The 23945-nt window shown below is 39.9% G+C and overlaps 1 protein-coding gene across 1 annotated transcript; it reads left to right on the top strand.

The window, feature by feature from the left end:
- Nucleotides 1-5528: 5528 nt before the first annotated feature.
- On the top strand, nt 5529-12090 carry LOC113013325 (Fc receptor-like protein 5). Its single transcript, XM_026154149.1, has 6 exons — nt 5529-5572; nt 8641-8676; nt 10828-11091; nt 11171-11416; nt 11492-11668; nt 11761-12090. The coding sequence occupies exons 1-6, from the start codon at nt 5539-5541 to the stop codon at nt 11859-11861; spliced, it is 858 nt and encodes a 285-aa protein (XP_026009934.1). The 5' UTR covers nt 5529-5538; the 3' UTR covers nt 11862-12090.
- The last annotated feature ends 11855 nt before the right edge of the window (nt 12091-23945 follow it).

The following is a 23945-nucleotide window of genomic DNA, read 5'->3' as shown; positions in this document are numbered from 1 at the left end:
AAAACTGCATAAAAAGCGCTTGCAGCAACAAAACATAATATTCCAGAAACACGCTTTGCCGATCCAATCAGCTGTTTCATAACACTTCCTACTTTGGAATAGACGTCAGCACGAACTTTTGCATGTCCACCATTACCTGCCCGAAACCAGAAAGTGACGTCGTTTTTCGCGGAAATGTAGTTTTTTTTTACCATCAGGGCCACAGGGCCTATTCTGGTGTTTTTAAAAAGTTATCTTTGACTTTATGACTTTCTGTGTCGTTTCTGGGATGCTTAGGACTCATATTGCACTGCTGGAAATAGTTTATTTTGATGCACATGCTGCTTTTTTGCAAATTTGCAGTTTAATATTTATTTTTGTTTTTCCTGCAGTATATAAAAATTGGTGTATTTCAAAAATAAAACTATGAAGACACTCAAACTAAATTTCCTGTGGTAGGAAACTATTTTGTGCAACTTTTTTGTATTTACAGTTTTGAGGGATAAGCCTCTTAAATTTCTCTAACTAGAAATACATGTTAAAAAAGCAAAAACGATTTTCAATTTTTTTGTAGTTTATTGCACTTTTTTGCAATTTATGTAATTACTATGCACTTAATGAATACATATTATTAAAATCTGGGCTATAATTGTTGTATTGATGTATAGCAACTTGAAATGCTCCCAAAAATGGCACCACACCACCGGACTTGGTTCTATGGTAGGTCTTAAAGGGTTAATATCTTGCCCAAGGATATTTGAAATGCAGACCAGCAATCTTCTGATAAGTAGATGATCTGCTCTACCTCCTGAGCTACAGCCACCCCTGTCTGACCCTCTGCAGGTAGTTGGTGATTGCAGCTTTCCTAGCAGTGTCTTCATGGTTCCCATTTGGTTCCAGGTCTGCAATGTTGCCTTCTAGTAGTTCTTTCCCCTCAGTTCGGACTACCTTCCCTCTCTTTGTTATCATCTGACCACACTTCTCCAGTCCGAATGACATTCTGATGTCCTTGCTGTATATCCTGGTGGTGTGGATCAGTGAATCTATGTCTCGTTCACTCTTGACATACAGCTTGATGTCATCCATGTACAGGAGGTGGCTGACAACTGCTCCATTCCATGGTCGGTATCCGTAGCCAGTCTTGTGTTGTGGAAGTTTTCCGTTAAATAAAGCCTGCAGACGAGCGGTGAGCGGTAGCTAACATTCTTTAATCAAAACACAAAGAACAGAAAAACCAAGCTTGTGGAGAGGCTGCATGATCGCGGGACAAACGGTCAGCAGAAACTCTCCTGAGCCTACCATGGCTCTCAGTTAAATACCTTCTCCAGGAAAAAAGGCAGTACACGGCTGTTTCACACCTTAAGATTCACACTCCCTTGCTACCTCCCAGAGACCTCAAAGAGACAAAAGATTCTTCCTGTGGAGTTGTCTGCTTCCCCCAACTTCCTTACTAGACCCCCACCATTTGTCTTACTGTATGAGTGTGAGACAATCCAGTGGCACCAAGGCATTATAGAATAAAATAATGTGATGAATACATAAGTAAAAGAAATTCCTATACACTTGTTAATGATCTCACTGAGGGGGTTCAAGCCTATGCATGAACAGCAGCGGGGACAGAACCTCTTTGATATATTCAACACTTGATGGTGACCTGTGCTATGGGCTTGAAGTTGGCCTCTAGTGTTGTTCGTTACATCCACATTGAGTTCCTGATGAAGGCTCTTAGGGTTCTGTTGATCTTGTGCAGGTCTAGGCATTCCAGGATCCAGGTGTGGGGTATTGAGTCATAGCCCTTCTTGTAATCAATTTAGGCAGAGCACAGGTTGGTCAGCCTGGTCTTGCAGTCTTGGGCGGCTACTCTGTCTACCAGAAGCTGGTGATTTGGTATTCTCTGGTATTCTTGCCAATTCCTTTCTGTGCCCAACTCATGTATTGAGCCATGTGCCTGTTCATCTTAGCCGCTATGATACCTGACAGGAGTTTCCATGTGGTACCGAGGGAGGTTATTGGCTGGTAGTTGGATGTGACCGGTCCCTTCTGGGGATCCTTGTGGATCAGGACTGTCCAGCCTTCAGTTAGCCATTCTGGGTGTTTCTTATTGACTAGCAGCTGGCTCATTTATGCTGCCAGATGCTCGTGAAGTGCAGTGGGCAGATATTGTCTGTAGTGCTGCATTCACATCATCTAGTAGAAAAGGTACTTCATGTAGTCTTGGTAACCGGCTCCAGAGGATCCAGGTTTCAAGCTTCGCCATGATCCTGTCTTTCAAGTTAGTTCCTTTCACACTCAATGATCCTTCTTCCATTGGATTTGGGACTTGGTACCCAATCTTGGATGGGTTCAACTCTTGCCCACTGATTCCATCTTGTTCCAGTAGCTCTGAGCTTTGAAAGAAGTGGCAGTTGTTGTATTTGAACCCAAATTGGGGATCTTTGTATACACTTAATCCAGTAGTTTTTAATCCCTAACCTTAACCAAGTTATAGTCAGTGTTGGGACTAACGCGTTATTAAGTAACGCTTTACAGTAACTACGTTATTATTGTGGTAACGAGCACGGTAACTAGTTATTATGCCAAAACCAAGAACGCGTTAGTCGTTACTGGGATTTAGATAGGGTCGTTATTCGTTACTTCGTGTGGTGGCTATCGCGGAGCTTCCACAGATTCAGTAACATTAGCAAGTGGTGGAGGCCAGCAGGTGGATAGGGGAAAGGGGACAGACTCGAGGCGGCCGCTGGTCCGAGAGTGTCAGGTGAACTGAACTTCAGGTAAGAAGTTATGATATGCAGTCCATCTGGGTCAGATATGAACCAAGTTTAGGTGGAGTTTATTTTCATTATGCTGACTTTTTCTTACTGCGTACTAGCTAGCATGACGGAGTTTCTATACAGCTGGGTGGGTGCTATGATGTTACTGATGTTGAACTTTATTTTGTTCATAAGGTTAATTATTAGAGTTGCCAACCGTTCCATAAAAAACGGAATGGTCTCGCATTCAGAGAAAATATTACGCGTTTCGTATTGAGGTGAAAAGGAGCAGTTTGTCCCGGACTTCAGCTACAATGAAAAAGACACAAAGCTGGAGTTACTGTGTCTTTGCTGCACAGCTGCCTCTTCTCTCATTCTCTCCCCCTGCCTCTCCTGTTTCTACTTCAATCATGAAAAAGATCAATGATCAGCTGATCGGCTTTTCTCTCTTGTTTGTTTATCGCCCACTTTGCCCCAGAAAGAAGAAACCAGCGGAGGTCTGTTAAACAACAGCAGCATGTTTAAGCTTGATCAGCTTTTGTTAGAATTGATTTAATATTAATTTCTACTATCAGCTGATGTTTGCTGGAGCCACAGCTGTAAAGCTGCTGGTCATGATACGGTTTGGTTATCTGGTGAGAGGGAAACATGAGGATGAAACCAGGAGATGTCCTTACTGAATCATCAGAGTTGTGATGGAGAAACAGGTTTACCTTTTAGGTGACATGAATGAGTTGAACGGAAGTTATGAACTGTTTCTGAGAGACAAATAACCCCATGATCGTTTTTTTCTTTACGTAGCTGACAGCTGGTAACTGTGCAGGGGCGAGTCTAGGAAAGTGTTGCCAGGGGGGCCATGTAGGGCATTAACAGGAAGAGGGGGGCGCAAAGAAATACTTTTCTTTCTTATTCTCATTTAAAATATCAAGCTTTTAAAAAATAATTATCTGAATCTTACAATAAACGATTGATAGATTGATGCATATATACCATCAAAACAGTGTACATCACTGTCGCAACAGCGTTTGTGTGCATTCAAAAGCTTAATGATTTTTCCTATAATGGTGGGCCGGTCTCTAGTCAAAATTAGAAATTATACAAAAAATTACTAAAAAATGTTATGAGTCAACCTTGAGGTTCTAGCAAATCAAATCAAATCAAATCAAATCAATCACTTTTATCAAATCACTTTTATTGTCACATCACATGTGCAGGTACATTGGTACAGTACATGTGAGTGAAATTCTTGTGTGCGAGCTTCACAAGCAACAGAGTTGTGCAAAATACAATAATGTAAACAAGCAAAATACAAGAATGGCTACATCTGAAACTAATAAATATATGTACAATATATAATAGTATATGCATTTCTGGATGTGTATACTAAATATTTTTCTACGTGTGTGTGTGTGTGTGTATACACATATTTTACAAATTAAATAGAGTAAACAATAAATAAATATATAAAATATACAGAGTTGAGACATGTGCAAAACAGTGGCATTACTGTACAGTATGGAGTGCATAATGTTGAAGTTCCAGTAGTGAAGCTGAGGTGTCTATGAAGTGTTCAGCAGTCTGATGGCCTGATGGAAGAAGCTGTCTCTCAGTCTGCTGGTTCGGGACCGGATGCTGCAGAACCTCCTTCCTGAGGGAAGTAGTCTGAACAGTTTATGGCTGGGGTGACTGGAGTCCTTGATGATCCTCCCCGCTTTCCTCAGGCAGCGCTTCCTGTAGATGTCTTGGAGGGAGGGAAGCTCACCTCCAATTATCCGTTCAGAGCACCGCACTACTCTCTGGAGAGCTTTGCAGTTGTAGGCGGTGCTGTTGCCATACCAGGTGGTGATGCATCCAGTGAGGATGCTCTCAATGGCACAGTGATAGAAGGTCCTGAGGATGCGGGGGCTCATGCCGAATCTTTTCAGTCTCCTGAGAAAGAAGAGGCGCTGCTGCGCCTTCTTCACTGTTTTGTTTGTGTGTACTGACCACGTAAGATCCTCAGCCAGATGTACAGGGGATCTTACGTGGTCAGTACACACAAATAGCATGACAGTTTAGATGATCTGCTTCATTACAGAATATACAGAATTTGCTTTGTAAATGTTGCAAATATTATGTTCTGGCATATATGTGAAGGGCATATTAGTCCAGACTGATGAGAACTCACAAATGAAGAAAAAAACTGTAAAACCATGTCCAGAAACACAGCCATGAGGGAAACCAGCTGGTTCTTCATGCACCATTACTTGTCTCTTGGCTGGGTTAAGAAAGCATTGATGAACCTACAGAAGTTCTGGAGAAAGTCCACCTGAATAAGCTGCAGAAAGCAGATGGGTGATAGATGGGTGGACTTTCAATAGTTAAGCATTATAGCATGTAGTTAAAAAAAAGTTTGTGGTTAAGGTAGAGCAGAGGTCTGTGTGAAATGCAGAAACAAAAGGCCTTGTGTACAGCTGAAACACTGACAGCTACCGCAAGACAAAACTTGTTTCTACCAATATGAAACAGGAACTATCTAATCTGAATTTTAGTGCAGATATGTGTCATTTTAGCATTAACGATAAACATATACTGGTTATACAAATATTCTCCTTTGATTTTGATTTCAACTTCTAAATATTTTCATCTTTGTGACATATTCCAGTCTCTTGTTTTAATAATATCTCATCTCTATAGAAACAAACAGAAAAAAAAAAAGAAAGGTGTTGAATTTTCTCTGAAAAGGAAACCACAGTGCTGACAGCGATGCTCGGTCAGGACGGAGGAGGGTTGTCTTATCTGATGTGAACTGATCAAAGACATAAACAGCATGATGAACAGAGCTTCTCTACTCCGACTGCTCTGTAAGTTCACTTTTTGATTTTATTTTTGGGTTAAGATTAGAAAATACATTTTCCGTTTATACTGGGCCAAAATCCTAATAAATATGCCACTGAACCATGCTTTGATCGGATTTATGAATATATTTAGTGACTCAGCACTGGTTCACAGAAAAAATCTAACTCACTATGTTGCAGCAGTAAAAGAAATAAGATACCAAAACCAATTAAATTTTATTCATATATTGCCAAATTACAACAGTTACCTAAAAGTGCTTTATATAGCAACATAAAGACCCTCCAGAGAAAAGAGAAAACCTGAACAATCAGATAACCCCTATAACCAAGTTGACAGTGGGAAGGAAAAACTTTCTTTTAACAGAAAGAACCCTCTGTCAGAACCAGACTCGGGGAGCAGTGGCAATCTGCTGGAACCAGGCTGAGGCCAGGCAGGAATCTCTAGACTTTGATGTTAGCAGGCAACATTTTGACCTGTAGTGAGATCAGGGAGCAGTTGGAAGAGAGCCTGCAGAGGTGGCCATATGCTCTGGAGAGAGGAGGAATTAAAGAAAGTAGATGTAGGAAAGAATACTTGTGTGGGTGAGAGGGAGGATGGTGAAAAAGTGAAGATGTACAAGAGTTTTAATACTTAGGGCCAACCACTCAAATCAATGGACAGTGCACAAGAGTGGTGTAAAAGAGAGTACAGGCTGGGTGGTATAGGTGGAAATGAGTATCAGGGGTGACAGAAGGATAGCAGCAAGAGTGAAAGGGAACGTTTACAAGATGATCGTGAGACCTGCTATAATGTATGGTTTGGAGATGTTGACACTGACAAAAAGAAAGGAGACTGAGCTGAAGATGTTAAGGGTTTCATAGGGAATGACCGAGGTGGACAAGAAAAGAAATGAATGCATCAGAGGGAACGCTTAGGTTGATCAATTTACAGACAAAGTGAAAGAGGCAAGGCTGAGATGGTCTGGACATGAGTCTGGTCTAGCCTTCAGATTGGCATCACCGCTGTGTCGGTGGAATTTAATAAACTCGGCTGTCTGCTCCTTGCTATCTAAAATATATCAGGACACTGGCGTAAATTGTCAACCGCCTCACACTTCTGTTTAATCAGTTTTCTGTTTAACGTTTATTCAGCTGTGTGAAAACCCCGGAGGAACCCACCCGATGGATTAATAAAGTTTTTTTTTAATCTAATAATCTAATAACTTTGATCTCAGCCAAACCAATTTACTCCGGAACAAATAAAACACAGAAAAAAGGCAAACAATTACATTTTTAAGTTATCCGAGTGACTTATATATCATGTTTAACCTGAGTAGCGAAAGACCGGGGGTCGGAAAACGATGAAGCCGGGAGTCCACTGCTCTCGCCGGCTGGAGTGACCATTGAACCCCCCGGCTTGCTATCAAGCTGGTGGGTAACAGACGTCTCCGAAAACGTCGGCACACTTTTGCAAATATGCGATGTCTTGATAAACCAAGCAGATATTTGTAATTTACACGGCTACTTTCTCGCCTTAAAATATGTTAAAAGTTTATTTTGTGACCCAGAAGGATTAATAAGAGTAATTTTAAAACTTAGTAGTTGTTGGAAACTGCAGTTTGGCTGGGCCGCGCTATGAATTCTGGGATATGGTGGGCCACGAAGGACACACCGACCCATCCTTCAAATTTGGGGAAATGAAGGACGCATTTGTCGCAACAACAGGAGCTTGCAAAGAAAAGTGTCTGGACTTCTTTAAGTTACTTGAAGACGTTTCACCTCTCATCCGAGAAGCTTCTTCAGTTCTAAGGTCAAATGGTGGAGAGTCCCAGATATAAACCTAGTGGGAGTGACCCCCCACAGAGGGACAAAAGGACCTCCTGATGATCCTCTAATCGCCTGAGCCAAGGTGTGAAACTGGGCGTGGGTCCCAATCAGCCAGAGTTTCGGGTGAGTTCATTGTGAAACCTGGCCCCACCTTATCATGTGAATTTCTGAGGTCAGATGGCCCAGGATGTGAGTGGGCGTTAAGGCGTCTGGGAAGGGATCTCAAAACTGGATTATAGATGGCAGAGAGTTGGTGTCGTAAACCCCCGCCTCTGTTCAAAGATGGTCGCTCACAGTGGACATAGATGGCTTCTTTCACTCCTCTTTCAAACCATCTGTCCTCTCTGTCCAGAATGTGAACATTGGCATCCTCGAAAGAGTGTCCTTTATCCTTAAGATGCAGATGGACTGCTGAGTCTTGTCCTGTGGAGGTGGCTCTTCTGTGTTGTGCCATGCGCTTGTGAAGTGGCTGTTTGGTCTCTCCGATGTAGAAGTCTGGGCATTCCTCGCTGCACTGTACAGCATACACCACATTGTTAAGTCTGTGTTTTGGCGTTTTGTCTTTCGGGTGAACCAGTTTTTGTCTGAGCGTGTTGCTGGGTCTGAAATACACTGGGATGTTGTATGTAATGATAAATGACATCTGAGTATGTCATTTATCTCTACACTGTATTGGTATTGGTAACACAAACACACATTTATTGGTATTGTGTACTTCTTTTGTAGAAAACCACACAGCCACAGGAATTGAGCTGTGAGAGAATAAAGATCCTCAAACCAAACATCAAGCTCCTTCTTCTGTACTCTGGGATAATTTGGCCTTAAGTGGTGTTCTGGCCGACACACCAGGGTGAATCAGTGCCAACCGTGTCTATTCCTGATATCCCCACTATACTAGGGATAGGGAGAGATTGAGGAAGCTGACCTGCTATGATGATCCCCAAAAAATGAGTAGCTCAAAGATCAAGGAGATTAACAGAGTTAATGTGTTTTTACAAAACCAGGGAACACTACTGATGATAATACATTGCACCCTTGAATCAATAAATTGAATAAATAAACTGTTCTTTTTTTGTCAAGTGGCTCTCTCAGTTTAGTCTGTGAAAGAAAACTGTGTGTACGTTTAAAAAAAGACTTTGTCTGCACTTTTTCCATACATGCTTTTTGCTTTGTACATACATGATTGCGGTTTGCATGGTTTTACTTCCTCTGAATGTTGCACACACTGCTGCAAAACCTCAAGCTAACCCAGCTGTCTTCCTTTGTAGCCGTCATCTCCCTACTGTGCTGCACAACAAAGCAAGGTCAGTAACCTTCTTCTGTCACACTCTAAAGTTTTCATTTTCATAATTCTTTATTTTATACAGGGCCTTGGTCCTGTATTCTCTAAATTCATCCTCTGTCCTAAACTAGCTGTTTTTTAGCTCCTCCCCTTTAAACCAACTCACTTTAAAATAAGCTGTCCTTATCAAACACAAGCTTGAAAGACAGGCAGGTGCTGCTTCTGTGCCTTACCTAACAAATGTGTGGGGGCAATGTGGGCAGACCCACAGAGCCCCCAGTGGGTCCACACACGCTACGCTCCTCTTCTATTCACAAGCCACACTCCTTCTGGCACTCATGGTCCTTCTCATGTATGACTGTATGATCAGGCTTACAGTGTCCCATGGCTGCTGTAAAGTCGCTAACTGGTTTCACTCCCAGCTCTAGGCTAAGGTGTCTGTGTAGTTGCAAGGGTAGTCCTCCATAGTTAGCTGTCTGCTGCTCTGCTCCAACATACCTGTACAGTGATGTCTGCCTCAGGTTTGTTAAATAAAGGATCAGGATCAGCTGCCTGTGCAGCTTGCTGATCTCCAAAACTATGTTACAGGCCTTTAGCTGTGTTATACAGGAAAAGTAGGTACAGGAGACATGAGGGGTATTCCTTTTACAGGCTCTTCCTTAGCTGTTCATTAAGCAGAATTTTAGACCAATCTTTTGCTCATTTACATGTTCCTCCATCTTTTCTCCATATGTTCTCTTGTAACACAAACCATGACATTAAATCAAGTTTACATTTTTGAGGTATAAATACACAAAATAATAAATACCCTTTATCTGTATTTTTAAGCACTATAACTAAATTCTGCTGTCCAGTTTCATAGCATTAACACTGTGATTAATCTACTTATTGTTATCTTAGTAAACTCTCTTTATATCTTAACATATGCAAAAATACTTCACATCAGAAAACCATAAACAAGTCTTATTCTCCCATCTCCCCAAATCAGTATTTACTATACAGTCCATAAACAATATGAGTGAGAAATGGACCAGGGTGAAGTTATGTTATCAATCATAGAACCTTGTCCAGGAGCTACATTTTTAAATAAATAACACATATTCAGTGTGGCCCATCATTTTGTTAGACAATAGCAACTCTCATTTCAACCAGCAGAGAATCTGTGAAAATATACTTCTTTCAAAATTCAACTTTCATTGAACTAACATGAACAAGGTTTTATGCCTTTAAATATGCAATTTGACAACTCAGAGTACCAACAGAAAAAGTAGAGACAGGAGACATTTGTTGCCTTCAGTCTAGAGTAACTTCCTCATTAAACAGATGGGGGCTTTGGAGCAAGCTACTGCATTCAGTTGTGTCCCTTTTGTGGCAAAGCCATGCAATTACATCTGTATAACCCTAACTAAGAATCAGTGCAATAATTCAGTAAATAAGTCATTTTATAACAATAAATACTCAAAAGAAATTACAATTGTGACCATACATTTGTAGGTGTCACACTGTGAGGTGCTCATTTAGTGCAATTAGCTTCTTTAGCCAGTAGGCATTAGTCAAGTCAGGTCCTTGGGGCTGTCCAGCCTTCATGCTTTAGACTCTTTCTTCAATGTCTGCCACTGTGATGGATACTGGACCCTGTTCGGGGAGTTGCTGTGGTCTTCTCTGAGCCACCCCTTTCTTTATCACAGCTTTCTGTAGTTCTGATAGTTGGCTAACTTCCCTCCATGCTGCCTTGACCTTAGGCTGTGGTCTCAATCTCTATGGAGGGTACAGCTCCTTGTGGCTGTTGTTCATCTTGTAGCCAAGCATCTCAAAGATCGCTGTTGCTGTGGTATAGATGAGTTAGTTGTTTTCATTGATGCCAAAGCCACAGTAGAAATTTATACTGCTGCATTGGTAAAAGTAAGCAGGTGTAAACTTACCAAGTAGTTACTATAGATAGATTGCAAACATGGAGTCTGTTAAACAGCACAAATTGATGCATTAAATGGGAGTGTAAAATATTAGAAATGCAATCCTTCTTATTGATTTGCATAATCCACTCTCCCTAACTGAGTTCAAAACACTCAGGTCAGCAGGGTCACAAAGTTTCATAACTTCAGTTGATCTGAAAGGTGTCTGATTGCTGCAAAAAGGAAATAATGCACTGTATATTTCTTATTGTTCCTCTCAGCTCGTCTGACTGTGAGTCCCAGCAGCTCTCAGTTTTTTAAAGACGATTTTGTGTCTCTGAGCTGTGAGGAGGACGACAGCTCTGCTGGATGGACTCTGAGGAGAAACACAAGCAAACAACAGAGGACTCAATGTGGAGATGGGTGGGGAAAACCAGCTGGTTTTTCCTGTAACATCAGCTACATTGACCCACTGGAAAGTGGAGTTTACTGGTGTGAGTCCAGAGAGGGTCCCATCAGTAACATGGTTAACCTGACAGTCACTGGTAAGCTGAGTGTGTGGAGTTAGTGTTGATGAAGCTGTGTGTAAATGGATGAAATGCTGTAGTTTGTCTCTGTGCTCAGATAAATCAGTGATCCTGCAGAGTCCTGTCCTCCCTGTGATGGAGGGAGATGACGTCACTCTGCTCTGTAAAACAAAGACCACTCCCTCCAACCTCCCAGCTGCTTTCTATAAAGATGGCTCCCTCATCAGGAAGCAGCCTACAGGTCACATGACCATCCAGCATGTTTCCAGGTCTGATGAAGGCCTCTACAAGTGTGACATCAGCGGCCATGGAGAGTCTCCATCCAGCTGGATCACTGTCACAGGTGAGGAGCTTCACTCTGATTTCACCTCTTATTTCATCCACATATTCACCTGATCAGGTGGGATTCTCTCCACAGAAAAACCTACAACCACACCTTCACCAACCACCTCAGCTCCTCCCTCTTCCTCAGTACTGTCCCCTGACTCCTCCTCCCTCCAGTTGGTATTCCGAGTGGTCCTCCACCTTGTGGTGTTCTGTCCATACTTCATCTCCACTCTTCTCATGGTGTCTTTGTATCGATGCAGAGCCAAAGGTAACACTCTGATCGGTCAATATGCTGGTCATTGATCAGACTGATCATTTCTTCCTGTTTAAGCAGCTGATTTAACTTTCTAACATTTACAGGAAACTACATGCACGCCTCAATGGTAAAGACCCCACTCGACGAGGCTGAGCAGGGATTGAATAATGACTATGAAGATGTCACTATAGAGCATCACTTCTGAAGCAGAGCTCATGTTCAACTTGATATTGATGAAAACGTATTCCTGCTAAGGATTTATATCATGTGCTGCCTATGTATCACTGTAGCTCTGTGCAATAAGTAATGTACAAGGCAGTTAGTTTACTTCTAAACCAAACCTGCAGTTGTTTTCAGATCATATTGGAAAAGACAACACATTTTCTGAGCAACTATCGTACCCTTTGACTGCAGATTTATTTATTTCTCATTTTAGGAAGACATTCTTTGTTTGCTGTCTCAGTGTCTCACTCATGTCTGAATAATGAGCTTCAAAATAAAAGATTTTAAAGGGAGACTGTTAGCAGGGCCACATAAAGACTCCTTTTTTAAACTTGAATACTGTGCCATGCACATGAAAGACAACATGTACAATATAAAACTATTTAATTTAAGAACCACTTAAAGAAAATGTTCTTTATTGGTGGATACGGTTGGTAGAGATCATTTGTAGAAAAGTGTTAAAGCTACAAAGTATTAAAAGATGCATTAACACACTGTCTGACTCTAAACCTGAGGATTAGTGATAATTGAAAACAATGTACAATGACACCAGAATTTACCATTCATTTAAATTTGAGTCTTGTTTATATTTTACTGCTACTCTTACATGTTTAAATGGATGCTGCAAATCCTGTAAAAATAATATTGTTCCTTCATCAAAGAAGAATAACATCTGTAATCAAGACAACTGGTTTAATAATGGGAGAACTTAAGAACTTGGAAGAATTAAACATTACTTAGTGTTTATTTATTGAGATAGCGAAACTAATGTATTTGGAGATTAGATTCCAATGAGATACAGAAAGGGATCCCAGCAGTGATAGGATTTAGGTCAGGAGCATTTGGAGTCTAGACTCTGGTGGTAGTGAAAATGAAGACTGAGGCTTGGGTGGAGCTCTAACTGAAATGTCACTAATGTGGAGGTGAGGAGGAGGTGGGTTGCACAAATGAGAGTCTGAAAGTGAGAATGATGGAGAGCAGAAATGTAAACTACGAAAAGTGGAGGCTGATGGTTCCAAAGAAAGCAGGCAAGAAGATGATTCCACAAGAGTAATGATGACAGTATTGACACTGACGGCTACCACATGGTAGTGATGTAGAAAATGGAAAAGCAACCCAAACAAACAGGCAGATGAGTGATGACAGATCTTTGTTATTGATCTCATACAAAAGCTTTATAACTATCACAATGAAAATGCTAAATTATAGACATCTTTACAAGATGAGCAGTTTTTTTCCTCCTCTCAGTGTATCCTCACATCTCACAATGCTAACGTGTCCTAATAAAATTAATTAAAAATGCAACACACATTTTTTTAACCAAAAAAGGAAACTCTTTACTGGTTAAATACTGCTGTCAGCATTAGCGTTAACGTTAACGCTGACAGCACTAGTTAAAAATGTTACAACTTTAAGGAATTACATTATCTTATTTGTGCTTTAAGGGGGCAGAATATAAATTCTCAACAATTCTCATAAGCAGCACAAGATCGTGATCGAACACAAGGACTGAAATCATTCCTGCTCAGGCAGGTCAGCAGTCACTACTACACATCTAATTAACCTCTGCGCAGCAGAAACATGGCTTCACAACGCCTCCACTTTACACAGCCACACAATATAATGTTCAAAAACACATTCAATATTTAAGGAAACAAACAAACCCCCCAAAAGATAAATAAGCTCAAATAATGAGCCAATTTTAGTGATAATTTCTAATTTGTATTTAACTAAAGTGTCAAAATAGAGATTCACTTAGTTCACAACAGTGCTCTTCTTTGGAGTCGGACAGTGTGTTAGGATGCAATCCCATGACTGAGCAAGGGCTGCTGGGTAATGAAGTCACAATAACATAATCTGGACTTTTTATGCAACAAAACCGAGCGAGACTTTTGTCTTGAACTCCAACTTTATACCAAACCAAATATCTAGCACAGAGAAAGTAAACAGTGTAGTGTCAGTGTAGAGGATGGAAATCAACCAGGATGGCTGTGAAACATCTGCTGACATCTTGTTGAATTTAATGGTGTAAATTCACAAAGAGCCACTGGTCTTGTGATCACATCATGTACATTAAAAAAACAAATCAAAAAACAAAGAAACAAAAAAGACCAACTACTGAAGCTCACATTAGAAATTATTATGAGTTGTGATTTTTTTTCCCTTTTTTAGGGTTCCCCATCTGCTGAATCCCAATTTTAACCTTGACTGTTGTAATTTTACTGTTTAGGTGTGGAGGTGAAGTCACCCTTTGCCATGTAGGCAACAGTAAATTATTTTTGTTTACTGCATGTCTCCTACAAACTAGCCCCATTTATTTAAATTATAGTTTAACTTGTAACAATATTTGTATTCTTAAGTAGTAACATTATTATATTAATATTGCACAGGTTTAGTTACCTTTGTACAATATGGTCTTCCTTCAATCTTCCTTCAAGGATCACTTTTTACTTTCTTACTTTGACTACATTACAGAGCATGTTCTTTTTCACTTTCACTCGAGTAATAAACTTACTTTGCTAAACTGAAGAAGATCTCTTCTCGGCACAGTAGTAATACAAAGTACTACTGTCTATTAACACTGCTACATTTGTATAGTGCTTCTTTGCTACACTACCTACATTCAAATATTGTACAGGTGTGTAGTTTAAGCTGCTTAAATTGCAATGCATTGTTTGTGAGACATGTATGCCACCCCAAAATGATAACAGCTCCATCCTGGCCATCCTGTAAAAATTATTTTGTTTTTATTGCAGTTTAGCGTCACTTTAAGTTCAAGTTTTCTTCAGTATTCTTTCTTTGTGTATATACTGGATTCAAAAGTTCAGAAAAAAGATATTTCTTTACAACCACACACAGTTTGAGGGCAGATCCTCTCACCCATGTTTGGTTGATAAATCTAACCAAACTGAAACTATTTTTCATGATTTGTAAGGTCAAATGATGGTTTTAGTGGATTTTATTTTTATTTTCTAAAGTCTAGTGTTTGCTTTTAAAGATAAAAGAGAAGATGAGTATACATGAAGATAATAGGCTAAATTTGTGATTGTGTGCCTCTAAAAAATTTGGTCAGAGTCAACAACTAACTGTGATGAAGGGTGCAATCCAAAAAAAAAAACATTGGAAAAAAATGAAGTTAAAAATTGAATTCTTTTTATTCATTCATTCGTTTACATGTCATGTGTCCCCAAGAAGCATTTAAGACAGAAAAATAATTAACAGAACAATATCATAAATCACTCACTGATTTAAAATAAGATTAATATTAGATGACAAAACACTGAAGCCTTAGTGGATAATAATCAGAAGTTGAGTTGAGTGTGTGTATTTGCGCTAAGATTGAGGTGTGGTCAGGGGTAGGTGGAAGAGACATCAAAGTGGACACAGCCTGTTTACAGAAGTCACAGGTGAGCAGGTAAGAGGAAGGACAGCTAGAAGGAAGTGAGTTTTTCCACTGTCTCAGCTGTTGGTCACGTCATGTTTTCTACTCTCTGTTTTTACAAACATGTTTTATCTTTAATTCACTGCCTCAGACTTTTATAGATGTTTTTAAATCTAAATGAAAAATCAAGTTTTAAAAGTAGCTGCCATGAAGGACCACATTTGTTTTTTACCATCAAGCTAGAAATTAAACCCACTGCTGTTTTTCCTCAAGGAGTTCTTTTTGAGGATCAGATTGAAATTAAGAGTCGAATTTAAAAAACAATTAGACTCAAACAATTCAATTCAATTCAATTTTATTTATATAGCGCCAAATCACAACAAAAGTCGCCTCAAGGCGCTTCATAGATACAGAGAAAAACCCAACAATCATATGACCCCTTATGAGCAAGCACTTTGGCGACAGTGGGAAGGAAAAACTCCCTTTTAACAGGAAGAAACCTAAATAAACTAAACACAAAACGCTGGGTCAGCAGACCCAGGATTATGACATACACACTATAGAAATATAAAATGGTTTATTTTAAACTAATGAAATCACAAATCTAGGCAGCTTCAGGTTTGTGCCTCCTGATAAAATGCTCTAATGTTTCTAGAGAAGAAAAATAAAACAGTAAATCAAACAGGAATTCAAATATTATGACACATTCTGGAAAAATCCTGTCCCACGTTATCAGCAACTTCAGTCTACTAGAAATTACTGTTTTAAATTTTCTTTTAAAACATTCACAGAGGAGTGAACTGAAAATGTAGCTTAGTAATGGTATACGGTGGGTGTATGTTGAGGTTGTATTGAATCAGACTTCATGTTTGGGTTCAAAGACCTGTTAAACCTTCTGCCTGGGCTCTTTTCATTTAAGCACCTCCCACAAATACACCCCCTGTTCTCAGTACTGCTGAATCTGCTTGGGCCCTAAAAAAGTCCCGTCCTCTAACATTTGGTTATTCAGCACTTTATTCTGACTGCAACAACGCTGCAGGCTTCAAACCGTCTGTTTCACAGGGACAGGCTCAGACAGGTTTCACTTTCACTCAGTTACATTGTTTTTCAGGTTTCTGTGTTACACCTGTTGTTACCTGCAGGTTCATTCACATCCCCAAACATCAGTGTTTAATTTTCTTTAGACTGATTTGTTATAGAAATGTTCACAATAACCTGCAGCACTCCCTTCATGAACATCATTTGAAGTGGGTTTAATAAACACATTGCAACATGGAGAGAAACATCCCAGCCAAACACCAGGGTGATCTCTGAAATTTGGGTGGGGTTGCTCATTTTATATTGTTTTTACCAAACTCGCACACAAATAAAATTCCTCAGCATGTCACATGAGTCTATACCTTCAGCTCAAAACGTCCTTGAAACCTTCCCTGAAAAAGAGAGAATTATGACCTTGTCTTCTGCTTAGCCATGGCCTAATCATTTACATCCCTGATAAGCAGAAGGCGTCTCAGTTTAATGTCTCCCATGTACTTATAATGCCCCACTATGTGTAGGTGTGATAGAGCATAAGGCCTGTTTGTGGTGGGCATGTATACAACTGGTGACAGTGTACAGTGGGGCAAAAAAGTATTTAGTCAGCCACCGATTGTGCAAGTTCCCCCACTTAAAATGATGACAGAGGTCAGTAATTTGCACCAGAGGTACACTTCAACTGTGAGAGACAGAATGTGAAAAAAAAATTCATGAATCCACATGGTAGGATTTGTAAAGAATTTATTCGTAAATCAGGGTGGAAAATAAGTATTTGGTCAATAACAAAAATACAACTCAATACTTTGTAACATAACCTTTGTTGGCAATAACAGAGGTCAAACGTTTACTATAGGTCTTTACCAGGTTTGCACACACAGTAGCTGGTATTTTGGCCCATTCCTCCATGCAGATCTTCTCGAGAGCAGTGATGTTTTGGGGCTGTCGCCGAGCAACACGGACTTTCAACTCCCGCCACAGATTTTCTATGGGGTTGAGGTCTGGAGACTGGCTAGGCCACTCCAGGACTTTCAAATGCTTCTTACGGAGCCACTCCTTTGTTGCCCGGGCGGTGTGTTTTGGATCATTGTCATGTTGGAAGACCCAGCCTCGTTTCATCTTCAAAGTTCTCACTGATGGAAGGAGGTTTTGGCTCAAAATCTCACGATACATGGCCCCATTCATTCTGTCCTTAACACGGATCAGTCGTCCTGTCCCCTTGGCAGAAAAACAGCCCCATAGCATGATGTTTCCACCCCCACGCTTCACAGTAGGTATGGTGTTCTTGGGATGCAACTCAGTATTCTTCTTCCTCCAAACACGACGAGTTGAGTTTATACCAAAAAGTTCTACTTTGGTTTCATCTGACCACATGACATTCTCCCAATCCTCTGCTGTATCATCCATGTGCTCTCTGGCAAACTTCAGACGGGCCTGGACATGCACTGGCTTCAGCAGCGGAACACGTCTGGCACTGCGGGATTTGATTCCCTGCCGTTGTAGTGTGTTACTGATGGTGACCTTTGTTACTTTGGTCCCAGCTCTCTGCAGGTCATTCACCAGGTCCCCCCGTGTGGTTCTGGGATCTTTGCTCACCGTTCTCATGATCATTTTGACCCCACGGGATGAGATCTTGCGTGGAGCCCCAGATCGAGGGAGATTATCAGTGGTCTTGTATGTCTTCCATTTTCTGATGATTGCTCCCACAGTTGATTTTTTCACACCAAGCTCCTTGCCTATTGTAGATTCACTCTTCCCAGTCTGGTGCAGGTCTACAATACTTTTCCTGGTGTCCTTCGAAAGCTCTTTGGTCTTGGCCATGGCGGAGTTTGGAGTCTGACTGTTTGAGGCTGTGGACAGGTGTCTTTTATACAGATGGTGAGTTCAAACAGGTGCCATTCATACAGGTAATGGGTGGGGGACAGAAAAGCTTCTTACAAAAGACGTTACAGGTCTGTGAGACCCAGAGATTTTCCTTGTTTGAGGTGACCAAATACTTATTTTCCACCCCAATTTACGAATAAATACTTTACAAATCCTACCATGTGAATTCATGGATTCTTTTTTCACATTCTGTCTCTCACAGTTGAAGTGTACCTCTGGTGCAAATTACTGACCTCTGTCATCATTTTAAGTGGGGGAACTTGCACAATCGGTGGCTGACTAAATACTTTTTTGCCCCACTGTAAATCTACAGGGTGGGCCATTTATATGGATACACCGGAATAACACCGGAATGGTTGGTGATAATAAAGTCCTGTTTGTGGCATATTATGTGAGGGGGCAAACTCCTCAAGATGGGTGGTGACCATGGTGGCCATTTAGAAGTCGGCCATCTTGGATACAACTTTTGTTTTTTCAATAGGAAGAGGGCCATGTGACACATCAAACTTATTGGTAATGTCACAAAAAAACAATGGTGTGCTTGGTTTCAACGCCTTTCTACTGCAACTGCTTTGTAAGTCCACTTTTTTATTTTATTTTTCGGTTAAGGTTAGAAAATATATATTTTTTTGTTTATACTGGACCCAAATCCTAATAAATACACAATGAAATGATGCTGTAGCTGGATTTGTGGGCATATTTAGTGCCTCGGTAATGGTTCAAAGAAACAATCTACACCGTAAAAAAAAAAAAAATCCTAAAAAAACAGTAATATCCCGGCAGCTGGGGCGCCAAAATAATACCAGAAAATAACTTTCCCATGAAAATACGGTTATTTTCAGTAATGACAATACAGTTTGTTGCCCTAATTTTACATGGGATTTTGCCTTTTTCAAGTGCTTTTAAACATTAAATTAGGAACATTTTAACGTGATTAAACAATGAAATTACTTATAAACAATGAATGCGGCAATATGAATAATAATACTTAAATGTACAGAAATATACAGTTAACAATTGGTTTAAATAATAATGGATTGCATTCATATACCGCTTTATGAGACCCTCAAAGCGCTTTATAATTCCCCTCTGACTATCACCAGTAGGTGGTAGGTGAAGTGTCTTGCCCAAGGACACAACAACTGAGAGTGTCCGAGCCGGGGCTCGAACCGGCAACCCTCTGATTACAAGGTGAACTGCCAACTCTTGAGCCACGAACGCCCTAAATAACAATAATAATAATTATTATTATCTGATGTAAAAAAAGTTTATAAGAATAATTTTATTCATTTTTCCATATTATTACATTTGAATTTAACAGTTCAATCTTTCAAATAACGGACAAATATTTGTGAAATTATGATACATTTGTAAATGTATTTTAACAATCTAAATATGCATATGTGCAGACAAATACATAAAAAACAAGAAAATTATGTTTTATTACATTTACAGTGATTTTACGTTAATTTACATTAAAAGATATGCTGGGGAAGAGAGCCAGAGATTAATAACAAATTTAGAAGAACATCATTTAGCCTGGAGAAATAGTTTGCTGCTTTATAAGAAAGTCCCACGTAAAGTTAGAACATCTTACTATTTATCACTGATTGAAGAAATAAGAACCATAAGAACAACCCTTGATTTCAGTCCAACATTGTTTTGACAAAGTTACACACCGATTCAATATTGATTTTAGTGACCTTCCGATGATCTAACCAGGTGTCATTACCTACATTTAGTAAAAGTGCCATTACTGCTGAAGTAGGATGAGGAGCAATTAAACACAATGAGCAGGAAAGTGTAGGAGGGATAGGAGGCAATGCTGCTAGCGAGTTGGCTATGTGCTAGCAAATCCCTAAAGACACAGTGAGTGAATACTGTGACTATAAGTTAGAGAGTCTATACATAGAGATCTTTGCATGAAGCATATGAAGATTACAGTATAAAATAAGAAGTTATCTATAAGCTGTTCAGTTACACAAAAACACCATTGTGTATTGGAACAGAAATAGTAAATGATACTCTACCGCAGAGAGCAAACACCAAGTGACAGTAACACCCCAGTTGTTTCTTTGCTTTTTGGTGGTGAGTAACTGCCACATGGTATTGGATAAGAGCAAAAATAATATCATGTAGCAAAAATCAATAATATCTAGTGGGCCTGTGCTTCAGCAGGCCCACTAATTCAGAAACTCATTACTCATGAAGAAAGCAAGACAACGGCGAAAATGGTTTTTTACTTGCTAGCAAGGGAAGGCTGGTCGGAACTCTTGGAGCTGAACGCTCCTCACCTATCTCCTAGCCAACTTCAAAGAAACACTTGCAGCGTTTTATTCGGTGAATACAAGCACCACCCATTGTAACACCCACAAAAGGTCACAAAAGGTTAAAACACTGTGTGTGTGTGTGTGTGTGTGTGTGTGTGTGTGTGTGTGTGTGTGTGTGTGTGTGTGTGTGTGCACGTGAGTGCAGACACACACACAACTTCATGCTGACAAAAGGGTCATCTCCCCTCACCCTGTACATTGCTTACCTTCCCTTAACAGTTGACCATATACACAGGTGAGGACGTAAAGGGAAGGAAGTAAAACATCCTCACCAAATAAGGACACACAGAATCTTATTTGCAATGTCTGGAGTTAAAACTACAGCTAATTGCCTCCCACACCATTCAACAGGATGGGGAGGGGAATTGAAATAGAAGAATGTCTTTGATCTTTGATAAAATGGTTTGGGCATCTCATTGGGATATCTCCTGAGCAAGGTGTTCTGAGCCTGTCATAGAGTAAGGAGACACTGAGGTGGACTCAGGACACGCCTAAGAGATTATGTATCTTGGATGGCCTGGGAAATCGCTGATGTTCCCCCAGATGAGCAGCAGGATGAGCACCTTTATCTTAAATCATTTTTACTTCTATGTGATGTTCTTAATTGGTGGCTTACACTGCCACCTAACATGTTCAACCTATTCCTGCATGGATTTATGGCAGGTACTTCAGCTTCCCCCAGCAGGCTGACAATATGCAAGTTAAGTTAAATGGTGATTCTAAGCTGTGTTAGCTCTGGTCAGTGCTATTTCAGGCTTTATTGTGTAATAGCCTGAAGTAGGCTGGGATAACCGCCACTGCCCAAGAACTTTGGATAGTGTGACAACCCACTCCATGTTGCCCTTCTGTCGGCCTGTTTGTTTTTCTGTTTTGTGCCTCGTTTGCAGGTATTAGAGGAGTAGAGTAGTTCATTTCCAATTAATGACAATGGCAAGAACTGGGCCTAGCGTGCCAGTGCTCTATAAAGGCCATCTGAGCTCAGTCACTAACATGTTCTAATCCCAAAACTTAACATACCGACGCCATGTGACAAATCATTGGTACTGTATGTTATGCATTGGGAGTGAAAAGGGTCTCCAGTCACTATGTGGTGCTTTCCTCTGAGATACCCTGTGGTTTTTCGTTCTGTTTCGTTTGGGTTAGCACTAAACAATGTTGTGTATGCCATTATTCCACCGATGAACTTATCGACACCACTGTTTGTACTGACCACAAAATCCATGGTTTGTATAAGGCTTCTGTTTTATTTCTTCATTTCAAATAAATAGCTTTTTGAATGATACCATGCGGCCTGGTTTGCGACAATAGACGGGAAAAGGATGTTTAATGTGGGTCAGCTGAGCAAAAAGGTTGAAACCAGTTTGAACCAGACAAGCTGTACCCTTTTTTTTCACCACATTTTAGTGGTTAAAGCAGAGAGAGGCTCTCTGCTTCAGGTTAAAAAAAACACCTCAATCTCATTTCCTCTTAGCTGAACTGACGTCACAAACAGTGGAAAGAAACAAGCAGTTTAAATTTTAGGATAAATATTAAAACAAAGACTATCATGACAAGAGTAGTTTGGGTCTTTCTGGTTCGTAAAACAACGAAGCATTTCTCATTTCCTCACTTTATAGAATCATGAAAAGGAACATTTCTCATAAAGCTAAAGGGGGGCAAAGCCAAACCACAGTGTCTCACAGAATCAGGAAGGAGGAGTGTCCAACGAGATGTGACTATGATGTTTAACTATGATCAAAATGTCAATAACACCATTAAGAGAAAGAATGGAAGAAATATCACTGCTGTGGCTGCTCTGTAAGTACAACATAATGAATTATTACTACACTAGCTGACATCTGCACTGCAGTTCTGTTGAGTTTGATTCCAATAACATTTAATTTCATTTAAGTTGTTCTGGTACTCCTATAGCATTTTTCAGCTCCCATGATATTCTTTAACAAAGTCTAAATAGATTAAAAAAGAGAATTTAAGAAACAACAGTCTTAACCTCTTAAGCCCCAACGCCCCCTGATACGGGGGCAAAAGGCAGGAGATCAGTTAGGCTTGGGGCTTAAAATGTTAAATATTATTAAGGTCCCCACAAACTCTAAACAACATTTTAGCTTCATTTTGTGTTTTTAATGTAAAATTATTTTTTTTAAATTGACATTTTTAAAAAGCATGTTATTAAAACACTTCTGTCAGCTTAGATTGCTTTTAAACTACAGTGTTTCCAGTTTTGAAAGATGATGTTTAAAGGATGCTTTCTGTGAAATAGAAATAGGTTCATGGTGAGATGCCAAAGACCAAACTCTCCACTGCATTTGATCTGCGATACTGTGGAGTTAAAAGCTTTAAAAGTGGAGTTTAGTGACTTTAAAAATTCTTTTTATGCTTTGTGCATGCCTTCTTGAGTCTAAAACCTGAAACTAACCGGAGTATCATTTTTCTTTAGTTGTGACCTTATTACTGATCTGCACAACAAACCAAGGTCAGTAAACGTCTGTCAAAGTTGGAAACTCAGCAGCTCTAATAAAAGAAAAGTCTGTAAAGTGCTTTAGAAGAGCTCATAGAGGCTTTTCATTGGTGGGATAGATCAGATTTTATCTTGCCTGCAGTTAACTCCATATGAAAATGCATTAGTTTTGGGATCTTTGTCACATTTTTAATTTTTCAAAGTAATGGGATCCAGAAAAGAGAAGTAGTTACATGTTACTGTTGTGCATGTTGTGGTGAAACTCAGAGACATCACATCCTGTCCCACTTTCATGTCATACTGAGACAGTACAACTTTAACTGCTTAACATCCAGAGCCTTTTTTTTTTTTTCAAAAAACACAACAAAACAAACAAACATGATATTCTTGGAAACATTGTGTTTATTTTGATGCACCCAGATTTGGATATTACAGTTTTTCTCAGTCACTTTGGTGCTTTTCTCACATCACTATTAACATTTGCACAGCAGTGGAACCAACTGTTTCTCGAAACATTTGGTGCAAGCTGCAAATCCTAGTGGATAACCTGCAAAAGCAGTTCACTTGCTCAAAATCGATAATCCAGTCCTCAAAAGCAAGTATTCATGTCAATGAAACTGCCAGTGTCATCAAAATGAGAAGTCTTGACACCATCTTGATGAACAAGATAGTCAAGTGGCTTTGTCATGTTTCCATTATGACAGTGTACAGTATTCTCTCAGTGTTTTCCAAAAAAGGTCAGAACTTGGTGACACTACCTGAAAGTGCTCAAGACAGCACTATACACTTTTTGTACAGCCGTGTACAGTAAAATTACAGTAATGTACACTAAACATGAGATATTATGAGATGTTGGATTACTGTCCAACACTATACATACCTGTTCTCCCTACAAAATTTTTGACTGATTAAATTCACAGTGTTCTTCCAACATTTGGTTGGATCCTCCGACCAGCCTCATCCATTTTGAGACAGTGATTG

The sequence above is a fragment of the Astatotilapia calliptera genome, chromosome 3 (assembly GCF_900246225.1).
Source record: "Astatotilapia calliptera chromosome 3, fAstCal1.2, whole genome shotgun sequence".
NCBI classification, from domain to species: Eukaryota; Metazoa; Chordata; class Actinopteri; order Cichliformes; family Cichlidae; genus Astatotilapia; species Astatotilapia calliptera.
The sequence above is the reverse complement of the archived record's forward strand: the minus strand, read 5'-3'. Positions and strand labels throughout refer to the sequence as shown.